This window comes from Ranitomeya variabilis, chromosome 1, assembly GCF_051348905.1.
Source record: "Ranitomeya variabilis isolate aRanVar5 chromosome 1, aRanVar5.hap1, whole genome shotgun sequence".
Classification (NCBI taxonomy): domain Eukaryota; kingdom Metazoa; phylum Chordata; class Amphibia; order Anura; family Dendrobatidae; genus Ranitomeya; species Ranitomeya variabilis.
In genome coordinates, this window is record NC_135232.1 from 1,139,516,118 (window position 1) to 1,139,536,434 (window position 20,317).

At 44.7% G+C, this 20,317-nt stretch overlaps 1 protein-coding gene across 1 annotated transcript in view; it reads right to left on the reverse strand.

The window, feature by feature from the left end:
* Positions 1-20,317, reverse strand: part of LOC143800632 (vomeronasal type-2 receptor 26-like) — a 78,738-nt gene that overhangs the window by 26,155 nt on the left and 32,266 nt on the right. Inside the window, exons 3-5 of the mRNA XM_077281200.1 lie at positions 13,755-14,570; positions 13,647-13,649; positions 10,667-10,807 (exon numbers count right to left, since the gene is read on the reverse strand). Coding sequence (XP_077137315.1) covers positions 10,667-10,807; positions 13,647-13,649; positions 13,755-14,570 — 960 coding nt within the window. The remainder of the gene's footprint in view (positions 1-10,666; positions 10,808-13,646; positions 13,650-13,754; positions 14,571-20,317) is intronic.

Consider the following 20,317-nt stretch of genomic DNA (forward strand, 5'->3'; position numbering starts at 1 on the left):
TTTTTTGCGCCTGATACAGCTGGTACTCCATTACAGCTTGCTGCTGCTCACACAACCGCTCCAACATATGTAACGTGGAATTCCACCTGGTAGGTAGGTCACATATGATGCGATGTTCCGGCAGGCGGTGTCGGCGCTGCAGAGCCGCAATGCGCGCTTTTGCCGTGCTGGAACGCCGCAAGTGAGCACACTCTAGGCGGACCTTGTGCAGCAGTGCATCAAGATCCGGATAGTCCCTCAAAAAACTCTGCACGACCAAATTGAGCACATGTGCCAGACATGGGATGTGAGTGAGGTTGCCGAGGCCCAGGGCTGCCACCAGATTTCGGCCATTATCACACACTACCATGCCTGGCTGGAGATTCGCTGGCTCAAACCACACATCGCTCTCCTGCTTGATGGCATTCCAGAGCTCCTGCGCTGTGTGGCTACGATTCCCCAAAAAAATTAATTTCAAGACGGCCTGTTGATGTTTGGCCACGGCTGTGCTCATGTCGGTCGTAACAGGTACACGTTCATCACGGGTCCATGTGGAGGTGGACTGTGACGGCTCCTGCAGCGATGATTCTGAGGAACTGGTGTAAGAGGAGGAGTCAATGCGTACAGAATGGATTCCTGCAATCCTTGGAGTGGGCAGGACACGTCCTGCGCCACTCGCACGGTCTGTACCCGGCTCAACTACATTAACCCAATGGGCAGTGAGGGAAAGGTATCGCCCCTGTCCATGTTGACTGGTCCACGCATCGGTGGTGAGGTGGACCTTGCTACTGACGGCGTTCAGTAGCGCGTGTTTTATGTGTCCCTCCACATGCTTGTGCAGGGCAGGGACGGCTTGCCTGCTGAAGTAAAAGCGGCTGGGCACACTGTACTGTGGGACTGCCAATGACATCAAGTCACGGAAGCTGTCAGTCTCCACCAGCCTGAATGACAGCATTTCCAGTGACAGAAGTTTGGCAATGCCTGCAGTCAGAGCCTGTGCTCGTGGGTGGTTTGACGAGAAAGGCCGCCTTTTCTCCCATGCCTGTACTACCGATGGCTGTAGACTGGGCTGGGAGTGTGTGGTTGACTGGGAAAGTGGTGCTGCGGGTGGAATGACAGCGGGTCTCTGGACAACAGGGCCAGAGGTTCTTCCACGGCGATCCTGGGAGGAAGCCGAACCAGCTGCGTGTGAGCTAGAGGAAGAGGCAACACGAGCTGAAGAGGTGGTAGCTGCCGCTGTTGGTTGGCCTAGCTCTTCAGTGTGTTTGTCTAACTCCGCCGGGTGCCTGTTGCGCACATGTTTCCACATGTTGGAGGTATTGAGGTTGGCGACTTTTTGACCTCTTTTGATTTTTTGATGACACACCTTGCATCTGACATAGCAAATGTCATCTGCAACTGTGTCAAAAAAGGACCAGGCACTGCAAGTCTTGGGAGCCCCCCTTTTGACTTTTGGAAGAGACATGCTCCTTACGGGTGCCAAAGCGGAGGCTGCAGGATCCGCAGTCTTCCCCCTCCCTCTCCCTCTTTGGGCCGTACGGGGAATCTCTTCCTCAGAGCTGCTCCCACCACCTTCCTGTCCCTGACGCCAAGATGGGTCAAGGACCTCATCATCTACACTACCCTCTGCCCCCAACTGCTCCTCCTGGGTAGTCTCAGCAGCAGAGCACGCACCAGTAAGTGGCACCTGAGTGTCATCATCAGCTGATGCGGCCTGCGAGGTGGTGACCGGAGCCACTGGCCCACCCGCCTCTTCAGAGGAAGACAGAAAAAGCTGTTGGGCATCACTGCACCCTGCCTCTTCTTCCATTTCTCCAATGCTGCTTGGCTGGCCCCCTGTTTCCAAGCCAAGAGATGATTCAGAGAACAGAAGTAGAGACTGCTCCTGTCCTGGGATCTCTGTCTGCCTGGGCAATTTTGCAGGTGGTGAAGAGACAGATGGCTGCTCTCCAGTGCTCTGTGTCTGAGAGGATGTGGCACTAATGGAAGTTGATGCATTAGCTGCCATCCATCCCACAACGGCTTCAATTTGGTCTTCACGCAGCAGCGGTGTACGGCGCTCGGCGACAAAGCTGCGCATGAACGACTGTTCCCTTGTGAAAGTGGGTGCTGATGACTCACCGGTGCCCGCAGCAGGCACAGAATCCCCACGTCCCCTCCCTGCTCCGCGCCCACGCCCACGCCCACGTGCCTTACTCACTGCCTTCTTCATCTTGGTTGACTGATAAAGATAAGCAGAAAAGTACTAACGGCTTTGTGTGCTTATTCCTGAGCAACTCCTCCTAACAGGTATAAGACACACTAATTTTCTAAAGTGTGGACTAGACTTGAATATGAGCTAATGTGGCCTACACAAATGTAAAGTGGTGTAACTGGTGTGTTTGGTGAACTTTATTATTTATTTATTTTTTGGGGGCTGAACTGACAACGGATAGAGCTGCAATCACACGGAGACCGTGCAGACAGCCGTAAACGGCGCTGCAAGGCCCAAAAACCCTCCTCTACTTTATCCTATGTAGTGTTTTTCCACAAATTAGCTGGAGACGGGTGGAAAGACACTAATAGGATTTTTTAAAATAAATTAGCAGCAGACTACACTACTTTGAAAAAAAAGAAAATTGATTTGGCGGTATGACGCAGTGAAAAACCCTGAGCTGCAGACAACCAGGCTACGGCTGCTCACAGACTACAGGGCGAGCTGCAGTCACACGGAGACCGTGCAGACAGCCGTAAACGGCGCTGCAAGGCCCAAAAACCCTCCTCTACTTTATCCTATGTAGTGTTTTTCCACAAATTAGCTGGAGACGGGTGGACAGACACTAATAGGATTTTTTAAAATAAATTAGCAGCAGACTACACTACTTTGAAAAAAAAGAAAATTGATTTGGCGGTATGACGCAGTGAAAAACCCTGAGCTGGAGACAACCAGGCTATAGCTGCTCACAGATTACAGGGCGAGCTGCAGTCACACGGAGACCGTGCAGACAGCCGTAAACGGCGCTGCAAGGCCCAAAAACCCTCCTCTACTTTATCCTATGTAGTGTTTTTCCACAAATTAGCTGGAGACGGGTGGAAAGACACTAATAGGAATTTTTGGAAAAAATGTGCAGCAGCCTGCACTACTTCAAAAAAAAAAAAAAAAAGGACAGTATGAGGCAATGAACCACCCTCCCTGAACTGAATACAACCAGCTATGGATGGCCTATGTGGCTGCACTCAGACTAGAGAGTGGGCTGCACTCACACACACACACAGAGAGACCTTGCAGATCGCTGTGAAAACAGCGCTACAAGGCAAAAGGAAGGTGAATAGTAGGTGAACACAGCGGTTGCTAAATTAGCCTTTGGAAAGCACAAAGAAGCAAATCGCTATCTCTAAACTGTCCCTCAGTCAGCAAACAGCGTCCTGTCACTAACTGAATTCACAGCAGAGTGATCGCAAAATGGCTCCAGCGACTTTTAAACTGCATCATGACATCATTTCAGCAGCCAATCACAGCCTTGCCAGTAGTTTCATGCCCTCCATGCTAAACAGGATGTGCCCACACTTGGAATCTTTCTCATTGGCTGAATTTCTGAATTTTGAATCATTGAACTTCCGATTCCGGTATCCGATACGCGCCAAGTATCGGAATCCCGGTATCGGAATTCCGATACCGCTAGTATCGGCCGATACCCGATACTTGCGGTATCGGAATGCTCAACACGAATTGTGACTACACTTTGTAGTATTTTGGACATATACCAGGAATTATTGTAAAACCATGAACATAAAGAAATATAACAACATACGTTAAAGTTTAACTATTACTATTTAAAAGTCTTCATATCTGACATGTGTGGCACAGTGCTGCTAATCGGTGGTGGTCCAGACTCTAAATAGAAAGTTTATGTATAGGTATATAGTTCTATGACAGTAAATTATGGACCCACAGATTTAACATTGAATTGGACTCTTGTACCTCGTGTGTATTTTCACAGATTGGTGAGAGTCTCAGGACCCAAATCCCCACCAATCAGCAGCACTGCACAGTACATGTAATACAGTCATGGCCAAAAGTGTTGGATCCCTTGAAACTGTTCTGGAAAAGGAAGTATTTCTCCCAGAAAATTATTGCAGTTACCCACGTTTTGTTATACCGATGTTTATTGCTTTTGTGTTTATTGGAACAATTAAAAAAAAAAAACTGAGAAAAAAATGCAAATTGGACAGAATTTCACACAGAACTCCAAAAATGGGCAGGACATATTGTTGGCAATGTCACCTTAATATTTGGTTGCACCCTTGGGAATAAAGAACTGCAATTAATGGCTTCCTATAACCATCCACGAGCTTCTTACGTCTCTCAACTGGAATTTTGCACCACTCTTCTTACAAACTGCTCCAGGTCTCATATGTGAAGGCGAAGTCTCCCAACAACAATTTTAAGATCTCTCCATGGGTGATCTCAATGGAATTTCGATTTGGACTCATTCCTCCCATTTCATAACTCTCCAGCGCTTTGTTTACATTCTATGATTTAATTTTTTTCATATTTTCAGAGATCAGACTTTTACAAAAGCAATGATATCAAATATGTGTACTTTTTTAATTGCTTTTATTTCTTAATTATTAACAGGGGAAATGGGCGTGTTTTAAACTTTTTATTTTCTTAATTTGTTCCTATTTTTTAAAACATTTATTTGTTACTTTTCAACGTATTTGATATTGCCCTTAGGAACCCTGAATCTGCAATTGTCTAATTACTTGTGCTATATACAGCAATGCCATAGTATTGCTGTATATAGTAAACATCATGGTCTCCTATGAACACAGTCTTTCATAGTAGATGATTGGTTAGAACAGCTCACCCCCCTGATGACGTGCTGTAAACACCGCTATAGCAGATTGAAAGCGGCATTTCACAGAATTACAACCATGGGCGGAGCTCTGCTCCACCAGTGGCTGTTATAGGCAGATGATGGCTGAATAATTCAGCCATCATCTGCCGAGAAAGGATACGAGCTTGACATGTGAGACAGGGAGATGGCAGATGATGCACGTAATACATTACATGTCATTTAAGGATTACATTTGGTGAAGACTATCTTCAGTATTATTGTTTGTGTATTTATTAAGTTAGCTTCTAAAATCTGACTTTTGCACATCTGAAATCAGCCTTTTAGTAAAATATACAAATTTGAAGATGCTTAGCTTTTTGACATTTCAGAAAAGAATCATCTAGACAACATATAACATATAACTTATTAAATGTTCAGCCAAATATATTAATGTGATCACACATGAACAGTGATTATAATGCCGACCTTCTCATTTTTCCATAATATTTCATCAGTCTGCATGAAGAGCTGATCTTCTTCTTGCACAGATAGATTAAATCTTCCAACATATTTTAAAATTAACTGAGATTGAAACAATATTTTAAAATTATTAATGTGATAGTACGAGGTCATTTCTCCCTTGTCATTAAAGTAAATTTCTTTTCCCTTCAAATCTTGGAAATTAGGTTTTCTTAAAAAATACTGAAATAAATGAAACACAACTAAGAATAGGGAAAATAAACTTAGCATATAAAAGAACATATTGGATATATTTTGAGATTTGAAACAGAAGAGGCTGAAAACAGTGAGATGAGCTGGGTGTACTGTTTTAGTGTTGCCTCCAATGCCTCATCCTCCTCCTTCCTCTGACTTTTTGTATTCCACGGCATAGTGGGTAACAATTGCAACCCATTGTGCAAATATTATGAGCCTAGATTTTTAAGTCAATTGTTCAATGCTTGAGTGTTTATGCAGTAAGTGTCCATGTCACTACTGTCATATTTTCAGTAGGAATTAGTGGAGTAACTCTTCGCTGTCATAAAGATAAATTCCAGGAAAATGCCAATATGATTTGTGGTATTTCCTGATGAAGGGGACATAGGAACCCCAAAACGCGTTGAATAAACCACTTTGAATCCTTGGCATTTTCCCGGAATTTATCCTTATGGCAGCGCAGAGTTACTCCACCAATTCCTACTGAACATATGACTGTATCAGGTCGTGGATCGACCTGTGGATCTGCAGCAGCCGCCATTCCTACATGCTTGTATCTCATCTTCACCAGGTGAGCAATTTTCTTGGTGTATCTATTCTGGTAACGTAGATAAGTCCCTATTGGGCCTTTTTATCTCCCTTTTTTCTTTGCAATAGCATGTCACTACTGTGGCATTGCTTCATAGCTTCATAATTTCTGGAGTTCCCTATTTTTTTTTTTTTTTTTTAAAAAGCTTTGCTATATTGCTGGGAATTTTGCTATACTATTGGCCTTTTCTGCCTTAGGCTCGAGTCACATGCAGTTCTGCCTCATCACTGATTATTCTACTATACCTTTATTTTATGACCTCTTGGTTGACAAATTATTTAAAAAAATTATGTATTTCAACCATGTTATAAAAACTTAAATAAAAAATGTTTAAAAAGTCACTTCCTCCACAAAATATCAAATCTTCATGTAATTATTACTACTTTGTCATGATAATGTGAATATGCCATGTTGGAGTATCTACCTAACTTTACATGACACATGCTGCGGGACATTCGACCCACCTTCTCTTCTCTTCCAGCAGCACAGTGAAATTCAAGACACTCATTGACCCTACCTCAGGAATGTCTTTGTTTGGTGACTCCAAAATGTAAATAGTAGAAAGAAGAGTGCATGTCATTACTCACAGACAAGTGTGTAATGTGTGTACTCCAATACCGCACCCTCCTGTATACCTGCACTTCTGATGTCCTGACGGATGTATGTCATATATTCTCTCCAATAAAGTCCACGAACTTCACTGCTACCTTGGGGTGAGTGCCGCATATTCTTTTCTTCTTTGAACTTGCATGTCATTACTCAACCTACTCAGTCATGTCACGGCCTAATGGTATAAGACCATGAGAGCTCAGTTTTTACTAGCCTTTAACCAGGAAGCTAGCTGAGAGATGCTCTGTAATGCATTTTGATGTCGCCCCTCCCCCGAGCCACTTGGTTTGCCATGATCTGACATGGTGAGAGAAATGTAATAGTCCTTTTCAATTTTAATCCCATTTTATTTGTAATTGCATTGTACATATATTTTGTTTTCTTTATAACATCTTTTTATACCTTGTAAACACTGTCTACCTTTTTTTGGAGTAAAATATATAATTTACTAGCTTGTCTCCCCTGCTCTATAAATTAACTTTTGCATCCTCTGAAGTGAATTACGCTACTGATTTGGGTTGGCTACAGACCCGCTAATCCTTTGAAAATCAGAGCTGGTGGCAGCATACTTTGTTCTGTGTGTTTGGGAGGCTTTGTAGCGATGGCTGCATTGATAATTATTGTTCCCGCCTGAGTGGGAGTAGTTAAATCACCCTCGCTGCAGTGATCCCAATAGCCAGTGCATAGCAGGCATCCTTTCTGGTGACTAATTACCCTAGGTGCAGTACCCTGATTGAACTGAGGGTAAGGAGATGCCAGAGAGCTGAAAGTTCCTAACCGGAACTGGGAAGTGGGATATACTGTAGATAAATCCCCTTCGGAAGGAACCAGGGGCAACCAAAACAACCCTGGTTCGTGACAAATTGGCGTTAGTGGTGTTGATGATAAAGGTATCTTCCCCGTGAATCTTGACATATTGGTGGAATCCCTGACATAGCCGGTGGGATTCGTGACATACTTCATCATGAAAAGCCAACAGATATACCCATATGTAGTCACATGACCAGGACTAGACTACACTAAATCATTATGCACCATGGATTTATGTGTCATAAAGATGTAATTTTTCCCCCCATAGTCTCATGAATGGTTTGTGTTTCGGGGGTCTTTGTATCACTGAAGTCAATCTCAAACCCCTGTGACAAATACATTGCCAGGTGTCCAATTAAAGGAAAACTACTTAAGAAGGTTCCACATTATTAAGCAGTTCACAATTTTAAAGTAATATGGGAGATAAAAAGGATGTATCTGCTGTCAAAAAATGTCAAATAGTGCAATGCCTAGAGCAAAGTATGAAAATATGTATTTTGTTAAAACTTCTGTATGATGATCATACTGTGAAGAGATTTGTGGCTTATACACAGCACAGATGGGTTTGTGCAGATAAAGGCATCATAATGAAGGTTTCCACCAGACAAATTCATCGGATTAAGAGAGTAGCTTCTAAATACAATTACAAAGCAGCAAATAGGTATTTGAAGCTGCGGGTGCCTCTGGAATACCTCAATGTGTAGGATCCTCCAGTTGTTTGCAGTTGTGTAATAAAACTAAAAGCCACCCTGTTCACAAACAGATATGGTTGCATGGCCTCTGACATACATGTAGACTAACTGTAAAGCTGTATTGTCTACTGATGATGCCATGTAACATTGGATGATCCAGATGGATGGAGTAGTGGATGTTTGGTGGATGGCTGCCATGTCCTAACAAACCTGCAACTTCAGCCAATAGGAAACACAAAAACGCAAAACCAAAAAAGCGCTCCGGGGGTTAAGGGGTTAAATGCTATATATGCCTTTATTGTCTTCTCTTGTTATCTTTGTTTTAAATTATTGGAGGTGGAGAATGAGGAAGATGAGGAGGTTACGTTGCGTTTTCCCACACAGACACAAAATGAACCAACCACGGCAAGCACTGCATCCTCAGCCCAAACTATGCCTGTGACCAGCTTCGATTGTGAGTGTGCAGTTCGCAAGGGCAGCAAGGGTTTTCTAGCCTGTGCATTTTTGGAGATGGCAAAAGATGAACAAACACAAGTTATCTGTCAAATTTGCACAAAAAAACCCCTCAGTAGTGGCAAAAATCGCAATAATTTAACAACTAGGGTACATGCATGCCTTATTGTGGAAATCTTACTGCGCTAAAATGCGGACTAGTGGGCCTCGCCAACCACCGTCCATTCCATCAACCCCTTCTGCTGCTACTTTCTCCTCCATCACCATTCCAAGTGTTCACTCACAGGTCTCCAGCCACAGAAACTACAATTGTTTACCCACAACAGTTGGGGTGAGAGAAATGGTCAGCTGTTACGGAAGTAAACATGACTGCTCCTTTTGTGTCACCTAGCACAACACATCTTTCTCAATCCACCATAACATGTCTGCCTGTACCTCACTCACAGTCCAGCAGTTTGTCCTGTTTTCTGTAGTCCTCCCTCAGCACAGCAGCCAGCTCTCGGTTCTGCAGTTGTGGTCACATAAAATATAAAGTAATGTTTCCTACTACACATGGCAAAGCTAAGAGCTTAAGGACTTGAACTCCACCATCTGCCCTCTATTGTCCACGGAAATGCAGCCTTTCCACCTCGTGGATACAGATGATTTAAAAAACTTGATGGCCATCGCAATCTCCCATTACCAGTTGCCCAGGCGCCATAACTTCTCTGAGAAAGCTGTTCCCGCACTACACTAGCATGTCGCCGACAACATCACCTGTTCACTGAAAAAATCTATGTCTGCCAGGATGCATTTAACCACTGACAATTGGATGAGCAAATATGGACATATCGCTGACTGGGCACTGGGTCACTCTGGTGTCTGTGGGGGCAGATGGTAATGGGCTGCTCCACAAGTCCTTGAATCCCCAAAGCTTGAGGGACAAACCTCCATGTCCAACAGTTCTTCCACTGCTTCTGCCTCCTCCACCTCCTTTAGAGCCTCCACCTGTGCCCTCAACTTCTTCCTTAATCAGACACACATTACAGCAGTGCAGAAAGAATCTCCCCCATCTCTGTTCTGCACAGCAATGGCTCATTGCAATCAGGCAGTGTATAAATTAATATGCCTTGGAGATCACAGTCACACAGCTCAAGAGATGTGGTCAGGTTTTTGAGCATTGGCTTTCTCCACTAAACCTGTACCCAGTGAAGGCTGTGTGCAATAATGGTATAAACCTGGTGGCGGCCCTATGCTGAGGCAACCTCACACATGTGCCTTGTATGGCTCACATCCTCAACCTGGTGGTACAGCAATTTCTTGTTCACTATCCTGACCTGGATGTGTTGCTGCAGGAAACCCAATCGCTGTATGCTCTCTTCCACTTATGGCACCATGCAGGTCATCAACTTGCATTGCTACAGAGGTCTTTTGGTCTACAGGTTGTTTGATTAGCAGTGCTCCGACATGGTGGAATTCCACTCTGCACGTGCCACAGCACCTGTGGCAGCAGTGACAAGCCCTGGTGCAGCATGTCATTTTAAATAGCCTGGGCCAACACAGTCTGGACATGGTGCAAATCACGCTTGTGAGTGGGCACATGTGAAAGACCTCTGCACCCTTCTGCACAGTATTGAAATGGCTACTAAGATATTTAGCTCTGACAATGCCATAATCAGCATCACTGTTCCAGTCATCTACATGCTGGAGCACTATTTGAAAAGTCTCCGTGAGGAAGAGTTGGAAGCAGAGGAGGATAGGGAAGGAATAACAATATCTCAAATTTGCGGACTGCCGTCGTACAGTCGGGTGCCATGGGAGGGTTGCTTAAAGCAATCAAGGGGGCTAATGCTACCAGACAAACTGTTAGTGACAATGCAGGAGCCGAGGAACAAATTGAGGAGGATGAGGTACTGTATCAGTCAAGAGATGAAGAGGATGATTATATGCTCTCTGTTGTCCGTGGTTGGAGGGAGGTGATGGAGGAAGCAACCTTGAGTGTTACCCTGCCACCAACACACCATGGACTTGGAACTCATGGAAGCGCCCGGCACATAAGCACCTTCTTGTTGCACTATCTTCAACACGATGCCCATATTCTTAGAGTTAGAAAACGTGCTGACTACATGGTGCAAGAGTAAATTTATCCAGATGCTTCCACACTGGAAAGGAATGCCCACATGCTTGAGTATCAAACTATGCGTGTAGGCAATTTATGAGTGGTTTTCCCCAAGATAACAGTGAAGCTCAAAGTGTGCATTGTATACGTCCAACCCCTGAAACATCAAGGCATCATCACCAAAACATTAGCAGCAGCAGTGTAAGTGGCATAAGGAATTTCTGTGAGTCGTTTAACACATTCTTTAGACCAGCTCGTGCACCAGCAGAACAGAGTACAAGTCTGGCACATTGTGAATTAGAGAGGATGGGGCAGGACTATCTGGAGCTTAAAATTAAAGCCATCGGGGGATTGGACCCTTTTACATTTTGATCTTTGAAAATGGATGAGTTGCCTGAGCTCGCCTGTCACTCCTTGGTCTTCAGCGCCTCTGGTGGTGTCCTGACAGATAAGCGCATTCGACTTATCCCTCAAAGATCACCTTACTTTGATTAAAATGAACAAGTCATGGATCTCCGATAACTTGTGCATCCAAGTCGCAAATTGGGCAGACTAGGCGATGATGTTGTTTTTAGTGTCTTGTATCGATCTTGCGTTATTGCAGACTGTGCCACCTTTGTGTTGTTTTTTGTGCCTGCTGTTGCTACTGCTGCTAATGTTACAAACAATTTTTTGAAATGTGGAGACTCCAAGTTGGGTCTCCATCTGGTGGGTTGCCTGTGGTGGAAGTTGTGTCAGAGGCCTATTATAAGTTTTCTACTCTGTGTAAATTGATGCCACTTTAGTGCTGTGTGACAATTATTTTTTTAAATGTGGAGACTTCAAGTTGGGCTTCCATCTGGTGGGTTTCCCTTGTAAGTAGGTCTCCCAGACAAGCAGGCCTGAACTTACTTTCAGTCAACTACCTGTTTTACTTTCTCTACATTTTTCTATCAATAGTAGTCTATCAAAACTGATGTTTTTTTTCCATTTGGGTCTGGCTGGAATAAAAAAAAGGAAGTGTTGCATGAGGTGTGAGGTCTCCCAGCTAATAAGGCTTACACTGCTCCCTTAACCACAAGGTCCTTATTAAAACTTAAATTCCAAGCTGTAAATGCTGAGCCACACCCTGGTAGCCCATACATGGCCCATGGCTGACTGCTGCTGTGCCATTATAACAGGTTCTACTGTGGGTCAATTGACCAGTTAACTGCCTGTGTTACTGTTCTTACATTTTTCTACCAATAGTACTGTATGAAACTAATGTTTGTGCCATCTGAGTGTGGCTGGAATAAAAAAAAATGGAGGTATTGCATGAGGTGTAAGGACACCCAGCTAAGAAGGCTTACACTGCTACCCTTGCCAACAGGTCCTCATTAAAAGTTAAATTCTAAGCTGTAATTGCTGGGCTAGAGCCTGATACCTCATGCATGGCCCATGGCTGACTGCTGCTGTGCCATTTGCAAATTTCTACTGTGGGTCAATTGATGACACTTTTCCTGGTGTCTACTCCTAAAGCCTGGGTCACACTTGCAAGTGTGATGTGAGAAACTCGCATCAAAACCGGCACTGTCGCATTTCTATGCAGCCGCATACTTCGGTCCCGAGTGCTGGCAGCAGTGCCAGGTAGTGATGCGAGAGACTCACATCACACTCGCAAATGTGACCCTGACCTAATTTTAACTATTTGAGAAGCTTTTTATTACCCCTTAAGGTGTTGTCTATGCTTTTGGTTTTGCCTCCCATTGAATCTAAAGGTGTTCGGGCATGTTGGTTAAACTGTTTGGCAAACGGAGGACCATACCAAACCAAATCGAACCTTGAAAGGTTTGCTCTTCTCTTATTATGACCTAGTCAAAGCAGGAGACTTCAAAGATGCAGCATGATTGCACAGAAGGAAACAGATATAAACCATGTGTATATTCATTTTTTATTCATTTTTTAAACCCTTCTTAGCACATTTAAAGAGTATCTTATTTGCTAGCCAACCATCCTTTTGCTGGATTCATGTCATCAAATTGCAAAAAAAAAGTAAATTTTGGTAGTTCCTGCCAGTCCCTCCGTCTCTCCTGTACCCCATCCGTTCCTGTGTTCCTGCCTTGTTCCTTCCAGTACCTCCGTCTCTCCTGTACCCCGTCCATTCCTGTGTTCCTGCCTTGTTCCTGCCAGCCTCTACGTCTGCAGTACCCTGCCGAGTCCTGAGTCCCTGCGGTGTTCCTGTCTTCTCCTGTGTCTCTGCGGTACTCCTGTCAGTCTTTGTGTTCTTGCATCTCTTGTGCTTCCTATTAGGACCTTGCCTCTTCCCTAGCCACTGTCGCTGCCATCAGCCTAGCGTCCCTTCTTTTCTGTCCTGGTCCACCAGCTCCCGTGGCGATAGTCCCTCACGGGCCTGCCCCTAACTCTCCCTGTACAGGGGGTGGTCCATCTGGTCAGCTCACCAGTGAGGGGTTTGTTGTCACGGTCCAAAGGGTCCACTTTTTCACCCTAAGCGTCACATACAGCTAAGCATTGAGTTGTGACGTCCTTTCTCTCTCCATATTAATCACAAAATGGTTGCTGCATTCCCTGCATTTGCTTTTATACATGCTATTGAAATTTCTCAGAATTGGGTGTGTTATATCATGTGATGTGATCGCTGTAAAGCATCATGGGGAAGCTCACCTAGCTGCACCTTAGGTCATGTGAACCTTTTGTGGCTGACGTAATCTTTATGAATGTATAAAATTAAAAAGGCCATTTTTGGTGATTTATTTGAGGCAAATTGCAAAATATTTAAATTCATTGGGTTAAATGTAATTCTAAAAAAATGGCCTAAATTTGATTTGCATCAAATTGACTCTATCATTTCTACTAGGAAATAATATTATTGTGATAAATTCCATTTAAGGTTCCTGTGTATTTACTTTCTGGAAAAATATGGATATTGGGTTAATTATTAAGTCTTTTATATTTTTCTGACTACCAGAAAAGAAAAGTGTCCAATACATCTGGAAGCAAAAATGCTAAATTACCTGTAACATGTATTTACAATTAAAATTTCTTGGCATATGAAGAAGGCCTTCATGTAGAGCGTGAGCCATGGCATAGACAGCGGTATATACGTGATAGGTGGTGCTGAATGTTTCAGTGTAGTAATTATGGCTGCCAATATTTTGTAATTTAATTGTCCTGTTGCAATTATTAAGTTTGTGTCCATAATAATTTTCAGCTAACATTTTTAGGATGGGGTTTGAAGGTTTACAGCTCAGGTATACCAATAGAATATGTTCAAGTATAGGGTCATTTGGACGATTTTCAAGACTAATATCTTCTAAAAATGTTTTCAGTTGTGGGATCTTTATACTTGATGATGAAAATATGAGGCTTCTATCCCATGATGCTTTATGTTTAACTGATGAAAGAATTTCAATATTTGACCCCACTGGTATAATCAGAGTCTTCACCTTTCCTGAAATTCTTTGCTCCTCAATAAATTGCACAGTGAGAAATGAAATTGTGCCACAAAGTACAATAATGTTTGAGGTTGATTTTTGAAACATCCTTCTGTTCTTTTCATTGCTGTTTTCTTCATTTGTGAAATCATCAGTTTTCATTTTTAGAATAAACTCAATGCAAATATCATAAACTTCTGCTTGTTTCATTAATTCCTGACTTTGTGTGTAACCTCCATCATCATCGGAGGCAAGAATGCCAATCCATGTCCAATCAAAATGTTTGAGAAGTTTAACTATTGCCAGATATTGAGTTTGGTCACTGGGAAGAGTTTGGAAGTAGGATGGATACATCTGCTTATTGGATAAAACTGGATTGGTGGCACCATAGCTGATCTGAGAAAAATAGCAATTATGCATAAGAAATTTTAAGTAAATGTTAAATTAAATGTACAAAGACACAAAACCCTTATACATAAACAGTGGGGGAAATAAGTATTTGATCCCCTTGTTAGGGCTGGCATCACATACCAATTAATATAAAGGTAGTAATAAGGTGCGTTCGCAGCCCGAGGTCCACCATGAAGAGATGTTGCCTGCTGCCTGGTAATGGCGGACACTATACGGCGGTGTAATAGATAAACACAAATGGGTTGATGTTAGGGTTGAGCGACTTTCATTTTTTTAAGATCGAGTAGGGTTTTGGGAAACCCGATTTTGTCCAGAGTCGAGTCGAGTGCAGTCGGCCGATTATCGCTAAAAGTCGGGGATCGACCGAAACACGAAACCCAATGCAAGTCAATGGGGAAGCATAGTCGGCAGTGAGTGGAGGCCAGGAAAACACCTACAGTGCCCATTTTAATGCCAAAAACATCCATTCTTGTTTCTGAAGCTTGCCAATCTTAATTAACTGTATAATAATAGTTGGGCATAGGGAATTGGGGGAAAGTTGTGGGGGGAGTAGGGCTGGCTCAAGTTTTTCGTGGGCCCAGGAAATGCGGACTACGTCACGGCGGTGTTGCAGGGAAAGGTAAGTATTTAAACGTTGCAAGTGCTGTGATCCTGAGCAAGCAGGGGGGGGCCCACTCATTCGCATTGGCACTGGCACAGGGCCCCTCAAAGTACGGCGGTGTGTTTGCATGGCGGGGGCGCCTCCCACCAGCAGCGACACTTTTGCGTACTCTGAGGGGCCCTGTGCCAGTGACGTCGCCAACGAGTATGCCCCCCCACCTGATGAAGGAACCTGCACTTTCATCTGCACCTTCCTCTTTGTCCCTGTGTAAGGTGGTATAACATGCGGGAAGGGGAACCTTACTTTCAGCAGGGTCAGATTCTGGCTGTGTAGAGTACAAGGGGAATGTAGTGGTCTAGGTCAATGTACCAGCAGACTCATTTAGCAGTGGCTGGGCAATGGGCAGGATGAGGAGGAAACAGATATAGGGCCAAAGAATAAAGTAGGCTAAATGCAGTTCAAAATTGGTAACAGGACTAAACAGGCGGGATTGCTTTGTTCAGTGGAGTAGCAAACCCAAGAGCAGCAGACACTGTTTCAAGGGCCTAACCACACTAGTAGGCCAAATGCAGTTTAATATCTGATAGTATAGGGCGAAAGCCAGAATGTGGAAGCTCAGCTTTGTTCAGTTGAGGACAACACCAGGGAGGGGCAGACACCTTTAGTAGGCCGGAAAAGCCTATTGCATTTTTTAAAATGGTAATTTGGAGCAGAAGGTTGAAGCTCAGCTTTATTTAGTTGAGGACAACACCAGGCAGGGGCACACAGACAGACACCTTTAGTAGGCCGGAAAAGCCTATTGCATTTTTTAAAATGGTAATTTGGAGCAGAAGGTTGAAGCTCAGCTTTATTTAGTTGAGGACAACACCAGGCAGGGGCACACAGACAGTCACCTTTAGTAGGCCGGAAAAGCCTATTGCATTTTTTAAAATGGTAATTTGGAGCAGAAGGTTGAAGCTCAGCTTTATTTAGTTGAGGACAACACCAGGCAGGGGCACACAGACAGACACCTTTAGTAGGCCGGAAAAGCCTATTGCATTTTTTAAAATGGTAATTTGGAGCAGAAGGTTGCAGCTCAGCTTTATTTAGTTGAGGGCAACACCAGGGAGGGGCACACAGACAGACACCTTTAGTAGGCCGGAAAAGCCTATTGCATTTTTTAAAATGGTAATTTGGAGCAGAAGGTTGAAGCTCAGCTTTATTTAGTTGAGGACAACACCAGGCAGGGGCACACAGACAGACACCTTTAGTAGGCCGGAAAAGCCTATTGCATTTTTTAAAATGGTAATTTGGAGCAGAAGGTTGAAGCTCAGCTTTATTTAGTTGAGGGCAACACCAGGGAGGGGCAGAAGCCGTTAGTAGGCCCTAACCACCATTTTGTTTTTTTAAAAACCACTTAATGAGAGCCGGAAGGTTGAAGCTCAGCTTTATTCAGTTGAGGACAACACCAGGCAGGGGCACACAGACAGACACCTTTAGTAGGCCGGAAAAGCCTATTGCATTTTTTAAAATGGTAATTTGGAGCAGAAGGTTGAAGCTCAGCTTTATTTAGTTGAGGACAACACCAGGCAGGGGCACACAGAGAGACACCTTTAGTAGGCCGGAAAAGCCTATTGCATTTTTTAAAATGGTAATTTGGAGCAGAAGGTTGAAGCTCAGCTTTATTTAGTTGAGGGCAACACCAGGGAGGGGCAGAAGCCGTTAGTAGGCCCTAACCACCATTTTGTTTTTTAAAAACCACTTAATGAGAGCCGGAAGGTTGAAGCTCAGCTTTATTCAGTTGAGGACAACACCAGGCAGGGGTACACAGACAGACACCTTTAGTAGGCCGGAAAAGCCTATTGCATTTTTTAAAATGGTAATTTGGAGCAGAAGGTTGAAGCTCAGCTTTATTTAGTTGAGGACAACACCAGGCAGGGGCACACAGACAGACACCTTTAGTAGGCCGGAAAAGCCTATTGCATTTTTTAAAATGGTAATTTGGAGCAGAAGGTTGAAGCTCAGCTTTATTTAGTTGAGGGCAACACCAGGGAGGGGCAGAAGCCGTTAGTAGGCCCTAACCACCATTTTGTTTTTTAAAAACCACTTAATGAGAGCCGGAAGGTTGAAGCTCAGCTTTATTCAGTTGAGGACAACACCAGGCAGGGGCACACAGACAGACACCTTTAGTAGGCCGGAAAAGCCTATTGCATTTTTTAAAATGGTAATTTGGAGCAGAAGGTTGAAGCTCAGCTTTATTTAGTTGAGGGCAACACCAGGGAGGGGCAGAAGCCGTTAGTAGGCCCTAACCACCATTTTGTTTTTTAAAAACCACTTAATGAGAGCCGGAAGGTTGAAGCTCAGCTTTATTCAGTTGAGGACAACACCAGGCAGGGGCACACAGACAGACACCTTTAGTAGGCCGGAAAAGCCTATTGCATTTTTTAAAATGGTAATTTGGAGCAGAAGGTTGAAGCTCAGCTTTATTTAGTTGAGGACAACACCAGGCAGGGGCACACAGACAGACACCTTTAGTAGGCCGGAAAAGCCTATTGCATTTTTTAAAATGGTAATTTGGAGCAGAAGGTTGAAGCTCAGCTTTATTTAGTTGAGGGCAACACCAGGCAGGGGCACACAGACAGACACCTTTAGTAGGCCGGAAAAGCCTATTGCATTTTTTAAAATGGTAATTTGGAGCAGAAGGTTGAAGCTCAGCTTTATTTAGTTGAGGACAACACCAGGCAGGGGCACACAGACAGACACCTTTAGTAGGCCGGAAAAGCCTATTGCATTTTTTAAAATGGTAATTTGGAGCAGAAGGTTGAAGCTCAGCTTTATTTAGTTGAGGGCAACACCAGGGAGGGGCAGAAGCCGTTAGTAGGCCCTAACCAAAGTTGAAGGCCAAATGCAGTTTAATTTCTGATACTATAGGCCGAAAGCCAGAAGGTGGAAGCTCCGATTTAGACAGTGGAGGACAATTTGAATTAGGGACTGCAGACAGACTTAGTAGGCTGTCCCCTGTGGACCATGCATCCAACACATTAACCCATTGCGCCGTAATGGACACGTAATCTTCCGTGGCCATGCCTACAGGTCCATGCGTCTGTTGTCAGGTGCACCTTTGTACTCACAGATTGCCAGAGTGCATGGACAATGCGGTCTTCTACATGCTGGTGGAGGGTTGGGATGGCTTTTCTCGCAAAAGAAGTGTCGACTGGTTAGCTTGTAGCGTGGTACAGCGTAGTCCATCATGGCCTTATTAATAGTAAATAAAATATATAACTAGGCTCTATGAACTTTTAAATAGGTTCCAGGGGTACACGGGCAGCATTGGTGTGGTCAGTGGAGGAGTATTGCAAGTAGGGGCTGCAGACAGGCTATCAAAGGCCTAAAATACCAAACAGTAGGCACTCATGGCAGTTTTACATCGGTTACATGGATACACAGGCAGGCACTCCAGGCAGCATTGTGGTCAGTGGAGGAGTATTGCAAGTAGGGGCCGCAGACAGGCTATCAAAGGCCTAAAATAACAAACAGTAGGCAGTCATGGCAGTTTTACATCGGTTACATGGATACACAGGCAGGCAATCCAGGCAGCATTGTGGTCAGTGGAGGAGTATTGCAAGTAGGGGCCGCAGACAGGCTATCAAAGGCCTAAAATAACAAACAGTAGGCAGTCATGGCAGTTTTACATCGGTTACATGGATACACAGGCAGGCACTCCAGGCAGCATTGTGGTCAGTGGAGGAGTATTGCAAGTAGGGGCCGCAGACAGGCTATCAAAGGCCTAAAATAACAAACAATAGGCTCATTGCAGTTTTACAGCGGTTACATGGATAGACGGGCAGGCAGCTTGGTGGTGAGTGGAGGAGTATTTAAAGTAGGGACCGCAGACAGGCTTCAAAGGCCTAACATAAGAAAATGGGCTGGCTGTAGGCACTTTATAATTGGTTCCAGGGGTACACGGGCAGCAGTGGTCTGGCCAGTGGAGGACTAGTGGAAGGAGGGACCGCAGACAGGCTTCAAAGGCCTAACATAAAAAAATGGGCTGGCTGTAGGCACTTTATAATTGGTTCCAGGGGTACACGGGCAGCAGTGGTCTGGCCAGTGGAGGACTAGTGGAAGGAGGGACCGCAGACAGGCTTCAAAGGCCTAACATAAAAAAATGGGCTGGCTGTAGGCACTTTATAATTGGTTCCAGGGGTACACGGGCAGCAGTGGTCTGGCCAGTGGAGGACTAGTGGAAGGAGGGACCGCAGACAGGCTTCAAAGGCCTAACATAAAAAAATGGGCTGGCTGTAGGCACTTTATAATTGGTTCCAGGGGTACACGGGCAGCAGTGGTCTGGCCAGTGGAGGACTAGTGGAAGGAGGGACCGCAGACAGGCTTCAAAGGCCTAACATAAAAAAATGGGCTGGCTGTAGGCACTTTATAATTGGTTCCAGGGGTACACGGGCAGCAGTGGTCTGGCCAGTGGAGGACTAGTGGAAGGAGGGACCGCAGACAGGCTTCAAAGGCCTAACATAAAAAAATGGGCTGGCTGTAGGCACTTTATAATTGGTTCCAGGGGTACACGGGCAGCAGTGGTCTGGTCAGTGGAGGACTAGTGGAAGGAGGGACCGCAGACAGGCTTCAAAGGCCTAACATAAAAAAATGGGCTGGCTGTAGGCACTTTATAATTGGTTCCAGGGGTACACGGGCAGCAGTGGTCTGGTCAGTGGAGGACTAGTGGAAGGAGGGACCGCAGACAGGCTTCAAAGGCCTAACATAAAAAAATGGGCTGGCTGTAGGCACTTTATAATTGGTTCCAGGGGTACACGGGCAGCAGTGGTCTGGCCAATGGAGGACTAGTGGAAGGAGGGACCGCAGACAGGCTTCAAAGGCCTAACATAAGAAAATGGGCTGGCTGTAGGCACTTTATAATTGGTTCCAGGGGTACACGGGCAGCAGTGGTCTGGCCAGTGGAGGACTAGTGGAAGGAGGGACCGCAGACAGGCTTCAAAGGCCTAACATAAAAAAATGGGCTGGCTGTAGGCACTTTATAATTGGTTCCAGGGGTACACGGGCAGCAGTGGTCTGGCCAGTGGAGGACAAGTGGAAGGAGGGACCGCAGACAGGCTTCAAAGGCCTAACATAAAAAAATGGGCTGGCT